At 44.3% G+C, this 17,080-nt stretch overlaps 3 protein-coding genes across 3 annotated transcripts; 1 reads left to right on the top strand and 2 right to left on the bottom strand.

The window, feature by feature from the left end:
• Positions 1-11,817: 11,817 nt before the first annotated feature.
• On the bottom strand, positions 11,818-12,783 carry LOC145976623 (uncharacterized). The gene has a single exon (XM_083107853.1). It carries the CDS (start codon positions 12,781-12,783, stop codon positions 11,818-11,820), a length of 966 nt encoding a protein of 321 aa, XP_082963979.1.
• A 776-nt stretch (positions 12,784-13,559) lies between these two features.
• Positions 13,560-14,747, bottom strand: LOC145976622 (uncharacterized). The gene has a single exon (XM_083107851.1). The coding sequence runs from the start codon at positions 14,745-14,747 to the stop codon at positions 13,560-13,562; it is 1,188 nt and encodes a 395-aa protein (XP_082963977.1).
• A 130-nt stretch (positions 14,748-14,877) lies between these two features.
• LOC145976621 (myb/SANT-like DNA-binding domain-containing protein 3) lies at positions 14,878-15,811 on the top strand. The gene is made up of 4 exons (XM_083107850.1): positions 14,878-14,981; positions 15,086-15,330; positions 15,675-15,724; positions 15,774-15,811. Exons 1-4 carry the CDS (start codon positions 14,964-14,966, stop codon positions 15,809-15,811), a joined length of 351 nt encoding a protein of 116 aa, XP_082963976.1. The 5' UTR covers positions 14,878-14,963.
• Positions 15,812-17,080: the final 1,269 nt, after the last annotated feature.

Raw genomic sequence — 17,080 nt, 5'->3', positions numbered from 1 at the left:
CCGCGAAAAAGCCAGGGACTGGGACGAGTTGGTACTTGCCCTGGACAAGGATCCGTGGGGTCGTCCTTATAGAATTGTTTTGAACAAACTTAAAAGAGGGGCGACCCCGATGACGGAGACCTTGGACCCCCAGTTCGTTCATCGGATCGTGACGTCCCTCTTCCCGGTGGAAGAGGGCGTCGACCCCATTCCCGCTCCGGATTCCGGTCCGGAGTGGGAGGACGAGCTGGAGGTCACCCAGGACGAGTTGAAGGACGCCATCAGGAGAATCAAATCCAGGAAAGCACCTGGCCCTGACGGTGTCCACGGTAAGGTCTGAACCCTGGCCTCTAAAGAGATCGCGGATTATATGAGGCACCTGCTTAGCAGGTGCCTCATGGAAGGTTGCTTCCCCCCCGAGTGGAAGAGGGCGAAGCTCGTCCTCATTCCAAAGGGGGGCAAACCGGGGGACTCACCCTCCTCTTATCGCCCCATCTGCTTGCTGGACAAGGCGGGCAAGATCCTAGAAAGGATCATCGCCAGTCGCCTCGTCCGGCAACTGTCCCGGACTGGTCCCGATTTAAGTGATGACCAATACGGCTTCCGTGGTGGACGATCCACTATCGACGCGATATTGCGCGTCAGGTCCATCACGGAGGCCGAGATTGAGGATGGCGGGGTGTTAGCGGTATCGTTAGACATAGCGAACGCCTTCAACACCCTGCCATGGCGGTGGATACTGGGGGCGCTGGATTATCACGGCGTTCCCCATTATCTTACCGCCATAATTAGGGACTACTTCCGGGGCAGGGTTCTCGAGTATGTGGACCGCGATGGGGAGGTGAGAGAGAGGAGCGTGGGGTGCGGGGTTCCACAGGGTTCAGTTTTGGGCCCGTTGTTGTGGAACCTCGCATACGATCGTGTCCTCCGATCTGCCCTCCCCCCCCGGCAGCACGGTCGTCTGCTATGCGGACGATACGATCATGCTGTCCGGGGGACGGAGGGGGGAAGCGACCGCCAGGGCGAATGTTGCCCTGGAGTGCGCGGTGCGCTCTATCAGAGTCCTGGGGTTGGAGGTGGCGCCCAGAAAACCGAAGCGGTTTTCTTTCACGATGCGTCGCATGGGCCGCCGCCTCCGACCTTCATCCGGGTAGGTGAAGCTCGGGTCCGGGTGGGGGACAGTATTAAATACTTAGGACTTCGCCTGGACTCGACCTGGTCCTTCGGCGAGCACTTCCGCCGTCTGGCCCCGAGAGTAGAGGGAATGGCCATGGCCTTAAGCCGGCTACTCCCGAACCTCGGGGACCGGGCGGAAGGGTTCGCCGAGTATGGCGCCGAGTATGCCGCGGAGGTGAATTCGGTGGCCCTGTACGGCGCCCCAGTCTGGGCGGGCGACGTTTTGGCCACTCGCCGACTGAAAGACCTGCTTCGCAGGCTTCAGCGGCGGATGGCCATCAGAGTGGTTAGGGGCTACCGAACGGTTAGCCACGCGGCGGCGACGGTGCTTGCGGGTATGCCCCCCTTGGATCTCGCGGCCCAAATGTACGAATCTATGTACAGGAGGGTCCGCGAGCTCCGTAATTGGGGGGTGGCCGTCACCGGCAAGCACCGTCGCATAGCGAAGGACCAGGCTCGACGGTCCATGATCCTCAAATGGACACGCGTCCTAGAGGATCCCAATGTCTCGGGAAGACGGACCGTCGAGGCCATAAGACCCTGTCTATCGGAATGGATAGACAGGGTCAAACGAGAAGGTATCACCTACCGGATGACACAGGTGCTCTCCGGATGTTTCGGGGAGTTCCTGTGCAGGATCGGGAAAGAGCGCACCGCAGAATGCCACCACTGCGACCACCCGCACGACTCGGCGCAGCACACGCTGGAAGCTTGTCCGGCGTGGGCGGCCGAGCGTGCGGACCTAGTGGTCGCAGTGGGGACAGACCTCTCGCTCCTGGCCATCGTGAGAGCGATGGTCGGGAGCGGGGAGGCATGGAAGGCCGTGTCCTCCTTCTGCGGCAAAGTGATGCTGCGGAAGGAGAACGCGGAGAGGGAGAGGGAGAGGCGCGGCAAAGGTCATCGCCGCCGCGCAACTCCCTCTCCGCCGGGAGACGGGGGCCGGATGCCTCCGCCGATCGGACCACCTCCGAGAAGACGGAGGCATCGTAGCCCCCTTCGTCCTCCCCCTCGTACGAATAGAGGGGGAGGATGACCTCGACAGGGGGCGGGGACCCAGTAAGCCGGCCTCCCCGCCCCCGGCCGAGAAGAGTCGGGGGTGCTGCCTCGGGGAGCAATAACTCCCCGCAGCAGCACCCGAGATTGGAGACGGAGCCCTCCCGGGGCGTGGCCGAATCTCGATCCTACGGGAGAGAGAGGGAGCCCGCCCCTGGAGGGACACCAAAGAAAGAGTCCCGGGGTGCAGCCCGAATCCCAACCCTTCCCGGGGAAGTGAGGGGGGCCCACCCCGGGGCTCGAGCGGGAGACTCGAGCCCCGACCCCGCCCCCCGGAAACCCCGAGGGGGGCGTGGCGTGGAGGTGATGCCCCTCCGCGCCACAACTAGAGTAGGGGCCGCTACGCAAGCGGTGGCATGAGCGGACCCGGCCCAGTATGCTATCATGCTGAACGGGGTCCGCCCACAAGGTTAGGTCGGATGGGTGGGGGAGGACGTCCGGATGGAATGCCTTAGGCGAGCCCGGTCCTTCCCCCAAATACCCGAGTAGGCATCTGGTGGAGTTTTAGTGGGTAAACCAGTCCTTCGGACTGGGAGTCTCACATAATCCGCCCTCCCTCCCCGGGGTAGGGCGGGTATCCATAAAGGATTTCTCCACCGAGATAAAAAAAAAAAGATATCTTCCGAAAGTGGAGCCCCCCAGTAGGGAGGGGGCGGAACATGCGGCGTCCCCGCATGTACTTTGCAAGACAAAGCAAAGTTTACAAATACATATATTCTATTAAAATTATTTTTGTATTTATTATTTTTATCCTTTTTCAGCCTATATCTCCAAAACTATTTGAGTCCGACTTTTATATATACAGGGTGATTTATTTTAGTCTTAACAGGCAAATATTTTGAAAAATATGCGAGATACGAAAAAATGTTTCAGACAAAAGTTATATGGTTTTAAAGGAGACATAAGATGGTGCCATTAATTTGACCTCAAATAGTTACTTGAATGTCACGTGAAGGTCTCCCTCAATTTTTTAAAAGGAACTATCAATTTTTTATTATATATTCTTGTAACTTATCTCGACAGCTTTCCATAACACTATAATTAAGTATTTTTTCGTTAGGTACATCTCGAGTTATGAGGCTTGAAATCATTTCTTAAGTTTACATAAACTGTAAAATATTCATTTTTCGATTATCTTACCTTAATACTTTTATGTACAAAATAATGAGAGGAATCAATTGGTGTAAAGAAAACACATAGTTGTTTCGAAGAAAAAATATGTAATTGTTAATTGCAAATTACATATTTTTTCTTCGAAACAACTGTGTTTTCTTTATACCAATTGATTCCTCTCATTATTTTGTACACAAAAGTATTAAGGTAAAGTAATCGAAAAATGAATATTTTACAAGATATTTTACGGTTTATGTAAAATTAAGAAACGATTTCAAGCCTCATAACTCAGAAAGTACTTAATGAAAACTAATTTAATTATAGTGTTTTGGATAGCTCTCGAGATAAGCTACAAGAATATGAAATAAAAAATAGGCTGTTCCATTTAAAAAATTGAGGGTGACCTTCACGTGACATTCAAGTAACTATTTGAGGTCAAATTAAAGACACCTTATGACATCTTATGATAAATTAATGACATCTTATGTCTCTTTTAAAACCATGTAACTTTTGTCTGAAACATTTTTTCGTATCTCGCATATTTTTCAAAATATTTGCCTGTTAAGATTAAAATGAATCACATTGTATATACGAAATTACTCGGGAAGATCTCCCCTAACATATTTAAAAATAAAGCAAATCGGAAAGGGGGCCCCTTTCATGCATAATTACCAATATTTTTATAGCTTACCTCGAGAGCTTTTCAAAACACTATAATAACATATTTTTTTATTAAGTACTTTTTGAGTTATAAGGCGTGAAAGTTACAGTACCGCCGGCATTCGCATTATTCGATGGGGCGCATCCCGTTTGGACACGTAACGATTGGACACTACACGATTGAACACTGAATGATTGGACACTGAACGATTGAACACTGCACGATTGGACACTGCACGATTGCTACCGGCGGGGTGGATGCGGGAAGGGGGCCGAAGGCGTCCCTTGCACCCCCCGCGTGTGTGTGTGTTGAACCTCGTTTCGTGTGGAATATTGCAAACCCATGTGGAACGGTGTCCAATCGTGCAGTGTCCAATCGTGCAGTGTCCAATCATGCAGTGTCCAATCGTGCAGTGTCCAATCGTTCAGTGTCCAATCGTGCAGTGTCCAATATTACATGTCCAATCGTTACGTGTCCAAAAAAGTGTCCCTTTTCGATGTACCCCGTAAGAAGATTGCTCGGTCGGATTTGTACACATAATGATCCTAAAAAGGTCCAATTTTGTGCGTGCGTGCATGATGTGGATGCATGGTTAGATGAGATTAGGTCAGATGTTCGAAATATCCACCGTTTTTTTCAATACAAGCAAGTATTCTTTTCTCGAAATTATTTGTTGCATTAAGAATTTCATCAGCATCTAGAGAACGAATAGCGTCGCGTATTCTATGAATCATATTATCTCTTGTTGTAGGGTGTTCGCGGTATACCAGATCTTTTACTCTTCCTCACAAATAATAATCGAGAACACAGGTCCGGTGATCGTGCTGACCAATGATGTGCCATATTTGTCTATCCATTTATCTTGAAACATATCATTCAATCGTTCACGAGTAATTCTAGATGTATGCGCTGGGTATTCATCTTGTTAAAAAAACATGTTTAGGCGTAATTGTAAAGGAATATTTTCAAGCAAGGGCGGATTTCATTTTGAATGAAATTGGCGTACCGAATATCGTTTAAGTTCTCTTGAAAGAAAAACGGCCTAATAACATATTTTCCAATAATTTCGCAACAAACATTGACTTTCCAAACGTGTTGATGGACAATTTCTCGAAACCAATGCGGATTTTCTTGTGTCCATTTGGAACGACAGTTCCAAATATTTACAAAGCCGTCACTTTTAAATGTGCTTTCATCAAAAAATAAAATTTTTGCGGTTGTTGTCATATCCTATTACAAAATTTAAGTCTGAATCTAAAATCGATAATCGTCAATGTTTGGTGAAGACTCATTCTGTACGGATGTAGCTTGTTTTCATGAACAATACGCCGGATCGTCTCGATTACCAGAATCTCTTTCTATACGCCTTAATGAGTTGTAGGGATGTAATAAAGAGGGCGCAAAAATCTCTGGCATCCTTTCGTCCCTAACTGGACGTCGAATTCGTCCACCTTTATTGTGATTCGGTTGAATAATACTTTTATTGGTAATTCGTTTAGTTAAGCGAGAAGAAACATTGTGTGAGTGATGAGCGCGATCGTGGGTATCGTTCTCGCCTTGCAGCTGCTCTAAATTGACCACTACATTGCTAAAATAAGCATCATATCCAAAGCTTCTGCGTTTGAATACGACATAGTTGATCAATGAGAATTTCGTTATGTGTGTGGATAGGTAGTTAAATATGATCAGGCCTGGTGTTCGCAATATCCGTATGAAAAGTGTAAGTATGTATCAAAAGACTTGTCACGTATTTTAATTTGCTATTGATGCACTTGATGATATCAAAGTGATGTCACGCGCGGGGAAGGGAGATCTGCGACGCGATCGGTAGACGAAGGAATCACGAAGAGGAGGAGATCCGCGGAAAGAGAACGGTAGTGTAAAGGTGTGTGAAGAGGACAATGTGAGACGGATGGCGTCAGCGTGGGACAGGGACGGCGAATTGGTGTCATATAAGAAGGCGCACGGGTCCCTCCCGACGGTGCACCACCTTGTCGTGGTGGAGAGGTCCAGGTGATCCGTCGATCCGCCTGTGGCAGTACCGATGGTTCAACCTTCGGGAGGGTCAGGCGGGGAGGATCACTCGCTAAGAGTGCACCAGAGTAGGAAACATCATGGGAATACGCCTGAAAGAGAAAGACATACCGGCCCAGGGAGACTCGGATTCCCAGGACCCGGCGGGTGGGGGGAGGGTACTGTCCCGGCCCCCTCCCCGTCGTCATCAAACGACGGGCTACCCCTGGCGTCGCAGGTGGGCGCAGGGGGGGATCTGGCACTACTCATGATGACGCGTTGGGAGTCCTCCAGAAGCTCTCGGTTCCTGGTGTGCATAAACTCGGGAACTGACAAGTGACCCCGATCTTGAGTTAATTGAGAATCCCGAGTGGGTCAGGGACAGTCAGTTCACGACGGTGATGATGGGCAGATAGCTGCGGGCCGCTATTAGCTTCAAAGTAGAAGCCAAGCAGCTCCTGGATGGGTTGCCTGGATGGGTTGCCTGGGGATCGTGTCGGTTGTCTCGGCCCCCGGATTCCTCCAGGAGAAAAATTGAGGTGGGCCCCGGTCCCAGGATGCCCACCCCTTCCTATAGGAAAGTGGCTGTGAGGACGGACCCCGGCCTGCGGAAAACGAAAAGTGCGGAGACTTGCATTCCCGGGGCTCCGGTAAAGTGGGAACCTTCGGGGCCCCGGGGGGGGGGGCAAGCCTCCTACCCCTATGAAAGGGCAGGGAGGCAAGGGGGGAATTGAAAGCAGTGAATTCTTCCCCTATCCGCCGCAAGGCGGAAGAAGGGGCTTTAGTGCCCACGAGGAAGTGCGCGACTTTCGCGCAAGTGGTGAGAGGGGCTCACCCACGAGGTGGGAAGGGCGGCAACAGCGGGCCGGATAAACTGGCCGGGTCTCCTGCGGGCTCAGCCGCAGACCCCCGGCCGGACCGGCCCGCCGGAACACCCCAGCCTAGAGTATCCACCGGCGCAACTGGGCTCGTGGTCCGCGCGCCGAGGATAGGGCTGGTTGACCGCGCCGTGTGAGTCGACTCGGTACTGGGGACCTCTTTTTGGAAGCCCCTGTACACGGGTAGCCCTGAGAGAATAAGGGGGTCGCCAAGGCGCTCCTTGCTCCCCAGAGAAATGCGGCTAAAACAGCCGCACGCGGGTGCAAGCCCCACGCGGGCCATCGACGGTTTTGACTCGAGAGTGGCCCGTGCGGTGTTTCAGGTGTTTTGCGGTGGGTCACACCGTGGACGCCTGCAAGGGGCCTAACAGAAGGGGGCGCTGCTATAGATGTGGCGCTTCCTCCCATCGGATGCGTGGGTGTCGAGAGGCGTCCCTGCAGTGTCCGCTGTGCGTGGACCTGGGACGCTCGGCCACGCACATCTTGGGGGCGGAGGGTTGCACCTCCCCCCGGGAAAAGAGAGGGACCGGCGGAAACGTCGGAGTAGCGGGGGACATTCCTCCGCCCAACGTGAATGGCGGAGTGCGGGACCAAACCCTCCTTCTGGACGGAGGAGTGGGGCCCTGCGCTCCACTTTAGGTCAATAGACCCGAGTAAGGGCGACTTAATTGCCGCATGTCGACCGGCACCGAAAGTAATGCATTAGCGGTTCTCGGTGCCAGTCACGGTGACCAGAGTTGGCAATAGGGGGAGTTTTAGTCGGTATACCTGGTATTACACTCCTATGGGATTAGCCATCCCCTAAGGGTCAAGGAGTCCGACATTATCCCCGACGTCGGGGTGTACGTAATGCATTTCTCCTCCTTGTAAAAAAGAGAAGGTGCATAGGTGCGAGAAGTACGACGCAAAGGTAAGTGAGCATAAGGCGACCACATACGAAGGAAAGAACGATAGCACGAGGAGACCGCGTGCGAAATAGAGAGAACGATAGCGCGAGAACAACGCGTGCAAGAGAGAGAACGAATATCACGAGATGACCGTGAGGAAGAGAACAATAACGCGAGATGATCACGTTCGCGAAAAAAAGAGATAGCACGAGACGATGCATGCGAAAGAGAGAGAGAGATAACTAGACTTATTGTTAGATGATATGCTAGACGATGGCGAGATGTTCGCGAAAGAAAGAGATAACGCGAGAAAACAACGACGCGTGCCGAAGGTATCGCAAGACTTACAATTAGCGCGAGAGAGAGAGCGCAAGGGAGAGGTGTGTAAATAATTGCATTTTTTTCATTTTTTTACAATTAAAAATATAAAATTTATTTAAGTGTGTATATATACAATTGTGTGTGTGTTTGTGTGTATGTATGTGTGTGTTAATAATAATAATAATAAAATATAAAACAATAAAATTATAATGGTAAAATATATAATAATAAAAATTTTTAAAAGTGAAATAATTAATATATTGATGTGGACGGTGCGTCGGGCTATAAGAGGAAGGTCGCTTCTGAAACAGAAAAATACATAATTTCATTATTTTTCTAAATTATTTAATAATTTATTTTAAGATATTTATGATATACATATAATAAATTAAAAAGTATTTACAATGTTATCCATGACTCATCTTTATATTGGGCAATACGCTCAATTTGTAATTTTACGCAGGTTTGGATTCGCATATCTGTTTATCCTCTCATCGATCATTCATATACTCTTGTAAATGCTGAAATCAAACAATAATTTTAAGTGTTTTAAATTTATTATACATCGGCAAAAATATTTTTACCTCCAACATTTCCAAGTCCTGCCGTAGCATATTCTTGTGCTCATCTTTTTCGAATTTCATTTTTTTAGTAATTCGAGATTTTCACGTAGTTTATTTCCAAAACATCGTAATGTAGTGTGATTAGGCTCTTTCTCATGAATACACGAATTTGTATCACATTTTCTAAGTGATTGTGCACGTATTTCTCGAGATTGGAGAAATCTCCTCAATTTGTGCGGGATTTTTCCAAGCCAAGCTTTTGATGCTTTAAAAACTGAACAACTGAAGTTTCCAGATTCTTCTTTGAAAGTTGTTCATATTGAAGTAATTGAATGATTCTTCCTTCACATACAATTTCCTCCATTTCTCTCTCCTCTCTTTCTCTATCTCCATTCTCTCTGCCACAACTGGATCCATCCAATAATCGTAATCATCATCATCCGTATCATCGTTGATAATAACATCTTCAGCCATTACACAAGACCAACGAAACAGAAAACCAAACACGGAAGAACAATGAAAGAAATGATATTCTAATGCCGCAGACTTTTCTTCATTATATATTTTAATATTTCTTGTCTCTTTCTAACTAGAGCATCACATCTCATCCACCTCAGCATTTCTCTATATCTTTGACGGAACATGTTGACAAAATTATCGACTATGCAATATTCTTATTCATATGGAAGGAAAGAATTAAAATCATAGATGGAATAAAAAAATTTATTTATTGCATGCATCGTAAAGAATATCATTTACAGCGCATGTTAATAATTCGCAATTAATTAATGATTCGCTGTTAAAGACATCATTCTCGTGTATCGTTTTTACAGCATCACATACAGTAGTAATATTATTACGTTGTAAAACAATTTCAAATTGTTTAAATTTTTCATTTACGAGATAGGTATTCTCATATAACCAATTGTGCATATAATCGATACAATTTTCGAAATTAAATAAATGTAATAATGTCTGTACTTTTATATATAAAGAATTGTCGCATAATGTGAGTTTTATAATTTTTGATTGATGCATAATATGCACCTCGATCATTAGATCCCCGATCAATAATGGAAGAGCAGTCGACTATAGAAATCAGTCAATGTCTGCTTGTTTCTGCATCAACAAATTCGATGTTGAAAAAGGCAATACTATTTGAGTACCTCGATTATTGCCGCAAACCAATTCCACGTACGATACAGCTCCAACGCTTATTCGAATATCCAAATACTTAGACGACGTTGGGGTTAGAGCGTATCTTCTTCCAAGTATACGAGTCGTACGACGAGACTGAATACTATAAAAATATCAATAATTAGACCAATATTTAAAAAATTTTAATAAATAAGAAAATTTTTAAAACAATTGGAATTTACGTGTCGCATTTTTGCTTCTTACACGGTGGAGATTTGCCATTTCGAAACGGAACGGAAAAATTCATGTTGATTTCTTCAACAGTGAACCTTTGCAACAGTGAACACGTGCGATTGATACAATACTGATCATTAGAATTAATATCAATTCAAATAGTAGTATCGCAAATTGTAGAGGGGATTATTGTTGATACGATTTTCAATTTCTCTAAATTTTTGTCGCGCCGATGTACGGCTGCGATAACATCATCCCCAGAACAAAGATTTAGCTGAATATAACAAAAATTTCCAAGCGCCGATATACGACTGCTCTTAATGCAATCATGTTAGAATTTTTAAATGTACGTGACGAATCGCGAAAAAAATAACCGCCAAGGCAAAGACAAAACTCGGCATGGGGATGAAAAAGCCGTCGACAACAAAGAAGAAGAAAAAACGAATACTTCCAGTAGCGAAACGCGGTGGTATTTTACCACTTTTACCGTTATTGGGAGTTGTCGGTTCTTTGGCCGGCGGTGCGACGGGAATCGCAAAGGCGGTAAACACTAGTAAGGCGGCGCAAACATCAGCTGGAAGAGATGCAGCGTCACAATCGCGCAATGAAAGGTCGCAGACTATCTCGCTCCATACAAGCGTGGACAGGAATTCTCAACGAAGAAGTCTAAGAAAAAAAAAAACGTCGAATAAATGTTAAAAATACCTACGGGTGCGACCACTAACGTGCAATTGGAACAAATAACGAAACGTATGTGCACACCTTTCTTTAGAGGTATTTTCATGTGCAATAATTTATCGATAAGTGGTGTACAACGAAACGAGAGCGGTATTGTTAACTTGGATGACGTTGATGGTCCCAGTACTCATTGGGTAGTGTCACGTCCAGTGATGCCAGATTGCCCACGCGAGCAAAAATATATAGGGTGTTCCATTAAAAAAAATTGAAGTGACCTTCACGTGACCTTCAAATGACTCTTCAAGGTCAAACCAATGGTACCATCTTATGGCCCCCTCGAAACCATAAAACTTTTGTCTGAAACATTTTTCTCTAAAATGCTTTGTTTCCGAAATAATTGCGTGCGTTAATTAAAATGGCTCACCCTGTATATATATATATATATATGATCGCACGCGCCCTTCGATTTGCACGGGACCAAATTTAATATAATTTTAATTCGCCGGTCAAATGAATGCGTGTGGGAAACGAATAGGGCTGGCACAGGTAGATTAATTTGCACAGAAGTTAGCCAATTCTATATAGTTTAATGTCGCCGTGGATCACACGGAAGACGCGTACATTGGCGCAATATTTGTAGTCAAACGAGAACTGAGAACTGATCGCTTTCGTGGTTGTGGCAAGACTACTGTTTTGAACGATAATTTTGTGCGGTTTTGGAAGCCCGCGGGAAGCGGAGACGAGCGGGGAAAGACGCACACTCGGAGCGCGAGAGACTCTATTCGTTCAAGAACGTTCTAACGTTAGGTGCTCGTTGTTTATGTTTTTCTTTTGAAACTTTAACACGGCATATGAAATATTACGCGAGACATTAAATTATTTTATTACACCGAATTCTAAACATATCGCTCGCCTCGTTCCGGCTGGGACGAAACGATTTTCCGGGTTCTTCTATCAATTGCGTCCATGTGATCCTGAGATTATTACACGTTTAAAAACGACAGTTTCCAACGAACTTAAAGACTATATTTACAAAAGATGCCCGACATTGAAGACGAGTTTCGAATAATAAAAGCAAATCTTCTTAAACTTAAATGAGTAACACGCGGAAGTCGCTATTGACATTACGCGTGACCGTTGGACGCGTCGCAAGGAAGGGGACACACCTTCGTGATCGGACGCTTAAGAGTCGTTTTCGCGGTTCGCAAGATAACGACGCGCATAAGACCGTCGGGACCCGGATGGGTGTCGATCACCCGCGCAAGTTCCCACCGCGTCGGAGAGAGCAGTTTGTTTTTTAGGAGAACAAGAGCTCCGGTTTTTAGTGCTGAGGACGTGGTTTGCCACTTGGCTCGTTGTTGAAGCGTATGTAGATAATCTCGAGCCCACGCTTTCCATACGTGTTCGCGCATAGCGTGGACCATTTGCCACCGAGAGAGGCGATTTTCGTTAATGTCGAGCAGCGAGGGCTCGGGTACGCTCAGAAGGGGCCGCCCAATCAGAAAATGACCCGGCGTTAGCGCGTCGAAAGTCTCCGGATCGTCGTGGAGCGGAGCGAGGGGCCGCGAATTTAAACATGCTTCGATTTCGCACAATAACATTGAGAACTCGAGTTGAGACAGAGTGTGGGAGCCCACTACTCTTTTCAGGTAATGCTTGAAACTTTTAACGCCTGCTTCCCAAAGTTCTCCGAAATGAGGCGCGGAAGCGGGAATGAAATGCCAGCGTATTCGGTCCATGGCGAGTTTTGTTGTCAATTCCGAATTTTTTATCGTACTGATAAACGCGCGACGAAGCTCGTTGTCGGCACCTTGAAAATTCGTGCCATTGTCGCTGTAGACATCGGTCGGCAGATCTCGTCTACTGACGAAACGACGAAAGGCAGCTACGAACCCGGAGGTCGCGCAGTCGTCGACGTATTCGAGATGAACAGCGCGTGTTGCAAGACAGATAAAGAACGCGACGTAATATTTCCGGCCCTTTTGACCCCGTCCTACATAAGGGATAATTTTAAACTGACCCGCGTAGTCCACGCCGCAATGCGAAAATGGCGGCGAAGGATTGACTCGAGGAGGAGGTAGATCTCCCATGAGTTGACTTGCGGTGACTGCGCGTTCTCGGACGCAAGTTACGCACCGATTTATTCTTGATTTGACGACTGATCTCGCACCGAGGATCCAATAATTCTGACGGAGAAGTCGAAGCGTTAATTGTGGTCCACCGTGCAGTGAACGGTGATGCGTTTGATCGACTATTAGTTCGCTCACGTGATTGCGGAGTAGATTGAGCGGAAAACGTTCATCGTAAGAGAGGAACGAATGGCGTAACCGCCCGCCAAGACGCAATTGGCCTTTTCCGTCGAGGAATGGGTTAAGCGATTTTATTGTGCTAGATCGCGGTAGAGACGCGTTCGATTGAAGCGCGCGGATTTCAGCGGCGAAGCTGTCTTGTTGAATGCGACGTACCCAGAATTCGCGAGCTTCTTGTATACAGTCTGCTGCGAGATTTGCGGATGGATAATCCGATAGGCTGCGCAGGCGCGCGCGAACCTTTCGCGGCCAGTAAAATAATAGAGCGGTGACTCGGAGGAGTTTACCCCAGCTCGAAAACCGGAGGGGAAGGTTTCACGTTTTTTCTTCTTGAGCGACGTGTACAGCCGCTGTTACACGTAGCTCTTGAAGTACGGATTTTGAGTCGGCAATGTGTTCTTCCGATGGGCAAAGTCGTGCGTTTGGCCAAAACGCGGAATTTTGACGGAGCCACGAGGGGCCTGACCACCAAAGTGGGTGTTTGACAAACTCTTCGACGGAAATGTCCCGCGATGCACAATCTGCGGGATTATCGCGCGTAGGGACGTGATGCCACTTTATTTCCGGCATTTTTGTTTGAATCTCTGAGACCCGATTCGCCACATAAGGTTTCCAGCGCGATGGATGCTGGGTAAGCCATGCGAGTGTAACGATGGAGTCCGTCCAGCCGTGCACGGGGATTTTATCGTACTGGAAAATTTGTTTGACATGTTCGAGGAGACAAGTAATACTGCAGTGTTTAATTCAAGCCGCGGGATCGTGACGGTTTTCAACGGTGCGACTTTAGATTTCGCTGCGAGCAACGCCACCGAAATGTCGGTAGGTGAATTCAGTACGCGTAAATAAACGACCGCGGAGTAAGCGCGTTGCGACGCGTCCGCGAAGCCGTGTAGTTCAGAGACGCGGTGAGATGGCGTTATACCAATCCAGCGCGGAATTCTTAAAGCGGAGAGTTTGGGAAGTTTGCGACAGTATGTTTTCCAAATCTCGAAAATTGACGGAGGAACGGCGTCGTCCCAATCAGTTTTAACAAGCCATAAATCTTGCATAAGTATTTTCCCTCGAATAATGACAGGCGAGGCCCAAACGAGCGGATCAAAAAGTCGCGCGATGAGCGACAAAACGGTTCGCTTTGTACTTCGCGCATTTGATATGTCTGTCACGTGGAAACTGAACGCGTCTTCCTTAGGAAGCCAGGTGATGCCGAGCACTTTTAAGACAACCGAATCTTCTTTCGAGAGGTCGATCGCGAGTTGATGTTCGGCAAAGGGAAGGTCGGATAACAGAGCAGGATCGTTTGCTGCCCATTTGCGTAAATTAAATCCCCCGCGTTGCAAAAGCGCGACGAGTTGTGCACGAATGTTTCGCGCCTTTTTGGGATCGTCTGCCCCGAACAAGACGTCGTCCACATAAGTCGAGTGACGTATTATGTCGACTGCGTCGGGAAAAGCTTTGCCTTCGTCGTCGACTAATTGTAGAAGTACGCGATTCGCGAGAAAAGGTGCGCACGCTGTACCATAGGTCACTGTGAGGAGACGATAGTTCACGAGGGGACCGTTTGGTGTTGGCCGCCAAACGATGCGCTGATAATCGGTATCGTTGCGATGCACTTTAATTTGTCGAAACATTTTTTCGATATCCGCCATATAAACGAAACGATGTCGGCGCCAGTTGGAGAGGACGCCGCCTATTTCGCGTTGTAGTTTCTGACCAATGAGTAAATGGTCGTTTAGGCCCGAATTCATAGTCGTTTCTCAAATCTTAAATCTCGTTTCCAATCTCAAATTTTAGCTTTCAGGTTTCGAATCTTCGACATAAAATTTCAGTGCTAGTGGCTAATCATCCAATTCAGTTCTTCATGACTAAGGGAGAGAGAGAAGACTGAAAATTGTTAATTAATTGTGATAAATAATTAATTTGTGATAAATAATTTTTAATTATTTTGGTTGCCGATTGGTATAATGGAGATTTATAATAAGGTATAAATAATAGTACATAATCTTTAACCAAAGAATATAGATTTCTATATTTTTTGCTTCAATTCTAATTTTATAGATTATAATTAATAAAATTTATGATTTAGGTTAACGAATTAGCAAAGAAGAACACACCAAAATTTACGGACACTGAAAAAATATTGTTATTGTCACTCATTGAAGATGTGAAGGAAATTGTGGAGAGTCCACAAACCGACGGCCCAACTGTAGAGAAAAAGAAGGCAACTTGGGACCTTATTACAGAGCAATATGCAAATAGTGCATCAAACAGTGGCTTTCCTGTAAGGACAGAAGCACAATTAAAAAGATGCTGGATTAATTTAAAATACAGGTATTTTATGAATGTAATATTTATATATGTAGCTATAGGTTAGTAAGAACTATTTATATACATATATATACATACATGATGCATGTATCAATTAATGATATGAACAATGCTTATTTTATGCAACCATTCATTAAATATATGTAAAGAATTAGTTCAAAATTATCTGTAGGAAAAATTTGTTTTCAGTAAATTTATTCTAATAATATTTTCAAAAATAAATATATTAAAGTATATCCCTTGGAACATACCTTTTAATATATTAAAAATGATAAAAATATTTTGGTTTCTTAAATTTTATAAATTTATATTATATATAGACTATATGAAACATTTTTACATGATAGATGTAGACAATCAGATTCAGCAAGGAAACTGCATCAATTAAAAACTGATGGTGGTCCACTAATAATCATTGATAGTGATGAAGAAAATATGTACGAAAGAGTTCGCAGTATTGTTCCAACAATTGATTTTATATTAAAGAATCGATGGGATAGTACAAGTGAAATTGAAAGTAATATTAATTTTTCTTTCTATTTAATTTCTTTTTTTTATTAGTATATTTTTTATAAATTTGAAAAAATATGATGATTTAGGAAACATGGAAGATATGCAAAATATATTTAAGGAAGAGGAAATGAGAAATAATGAAGACTTTAATAAATATAAACAAAAAAATTATAAAAGTAGTAATGAAAATGATTATGTACGTTGTAAAAAAATACCAAAAAAAATTGATAGTTCCTTGAGCAGATGTTCTTCTAAATTTAATACAGTTGATGTGTATATTATATATGCATCTGTATGAACAGATAACGTAACTTTATTGTATTTATGCCTGTGTATAATTTTTTTGAAAACTTTATATTAGAGATTTTATTTAACATTTTATTTTATTTTATGAAAAGTAATAAATTTTTTAATTTTGTTATAAAATGATAAATGTACTAATAATATTGCAATATTTGTATTTTATTGTTGTAGGAAGTAATGTACAACGAAACCCTCTTCAAAATATTTTACCAAAAAATGATGAAGGTTTAGACGATAAACTTTATTGACTTAAGGAATGTGAAGGTATAAATTATTATATCGATTCTTTAATAAAACTCAATAACAAATCAAAATTCTTTTCTTTAAGAAAATTTATTTAACAAAATATCTTTATTCAAAACTTTATTATTTCTTTTAATTATTTATTTTAATCAATCTTTCAATGATTAATGTGTTTTTGTAAGAAATTTTCTACACTTAAATGTTTAGTTAATAAATTTTTCTTCTAATTATTACTTTGTACATATAAAATTTATTACTTTTTTTTATTTTTATAAAAGATTTGAATGAAGGATTATCAAATAAAAAAAAGAAAGTTCCGACTAGTTTGGAAATTGAGCAAGATTTGAGGATACAAAAATTAGAAGAATCAACAAAGCAACGGTCAGAGTTGCATACAGAAAAACTAAGAATTATTTAAAAGGAATGCGAATATTGGGAGGAAATGAAAGCTGCTGCAAAATTTGAAATGCAAGCAATGCAAGTTAAATATTGGAGAGCAACTTAAATATTGGAGAGCAAAGTATAGTGCAATTGAAACTGATACCATTAGCGACATTGAATTAGTTGATTAATAATATTAAGCAATGTATCTTCTGATTTTTTACATGATTGTTACAGAAAGAACAAAAAATCTTTCTCTCTTTCTGATATAAAATGTTTTGTTTATGTTTGTTATGCTGCATTACTTTTTGAG

The sequence above is a fragment of the Camponotus vicinus genome, unplaced genomic scaffold (assembly GCF_025532165.1).
Source record: "Camponotus vicinus isolate PSW18456_S1 unplaced genomic scaffold, iyCamVici1.0 SCAF_9, whole genome shotgun sequence".
NCBI classification, from domain to species: Eukaryota; Metazoa; Arthropoda; class Insecta; order Hymenoptera; family Formicidae; genus Camponotus; species Camponotus vicinus.
The sequence above is the reverse complement of the archived record's forward strand: the minus strand, read 5'-3'. Positions and strand labels throughout refer to the sequence as shown.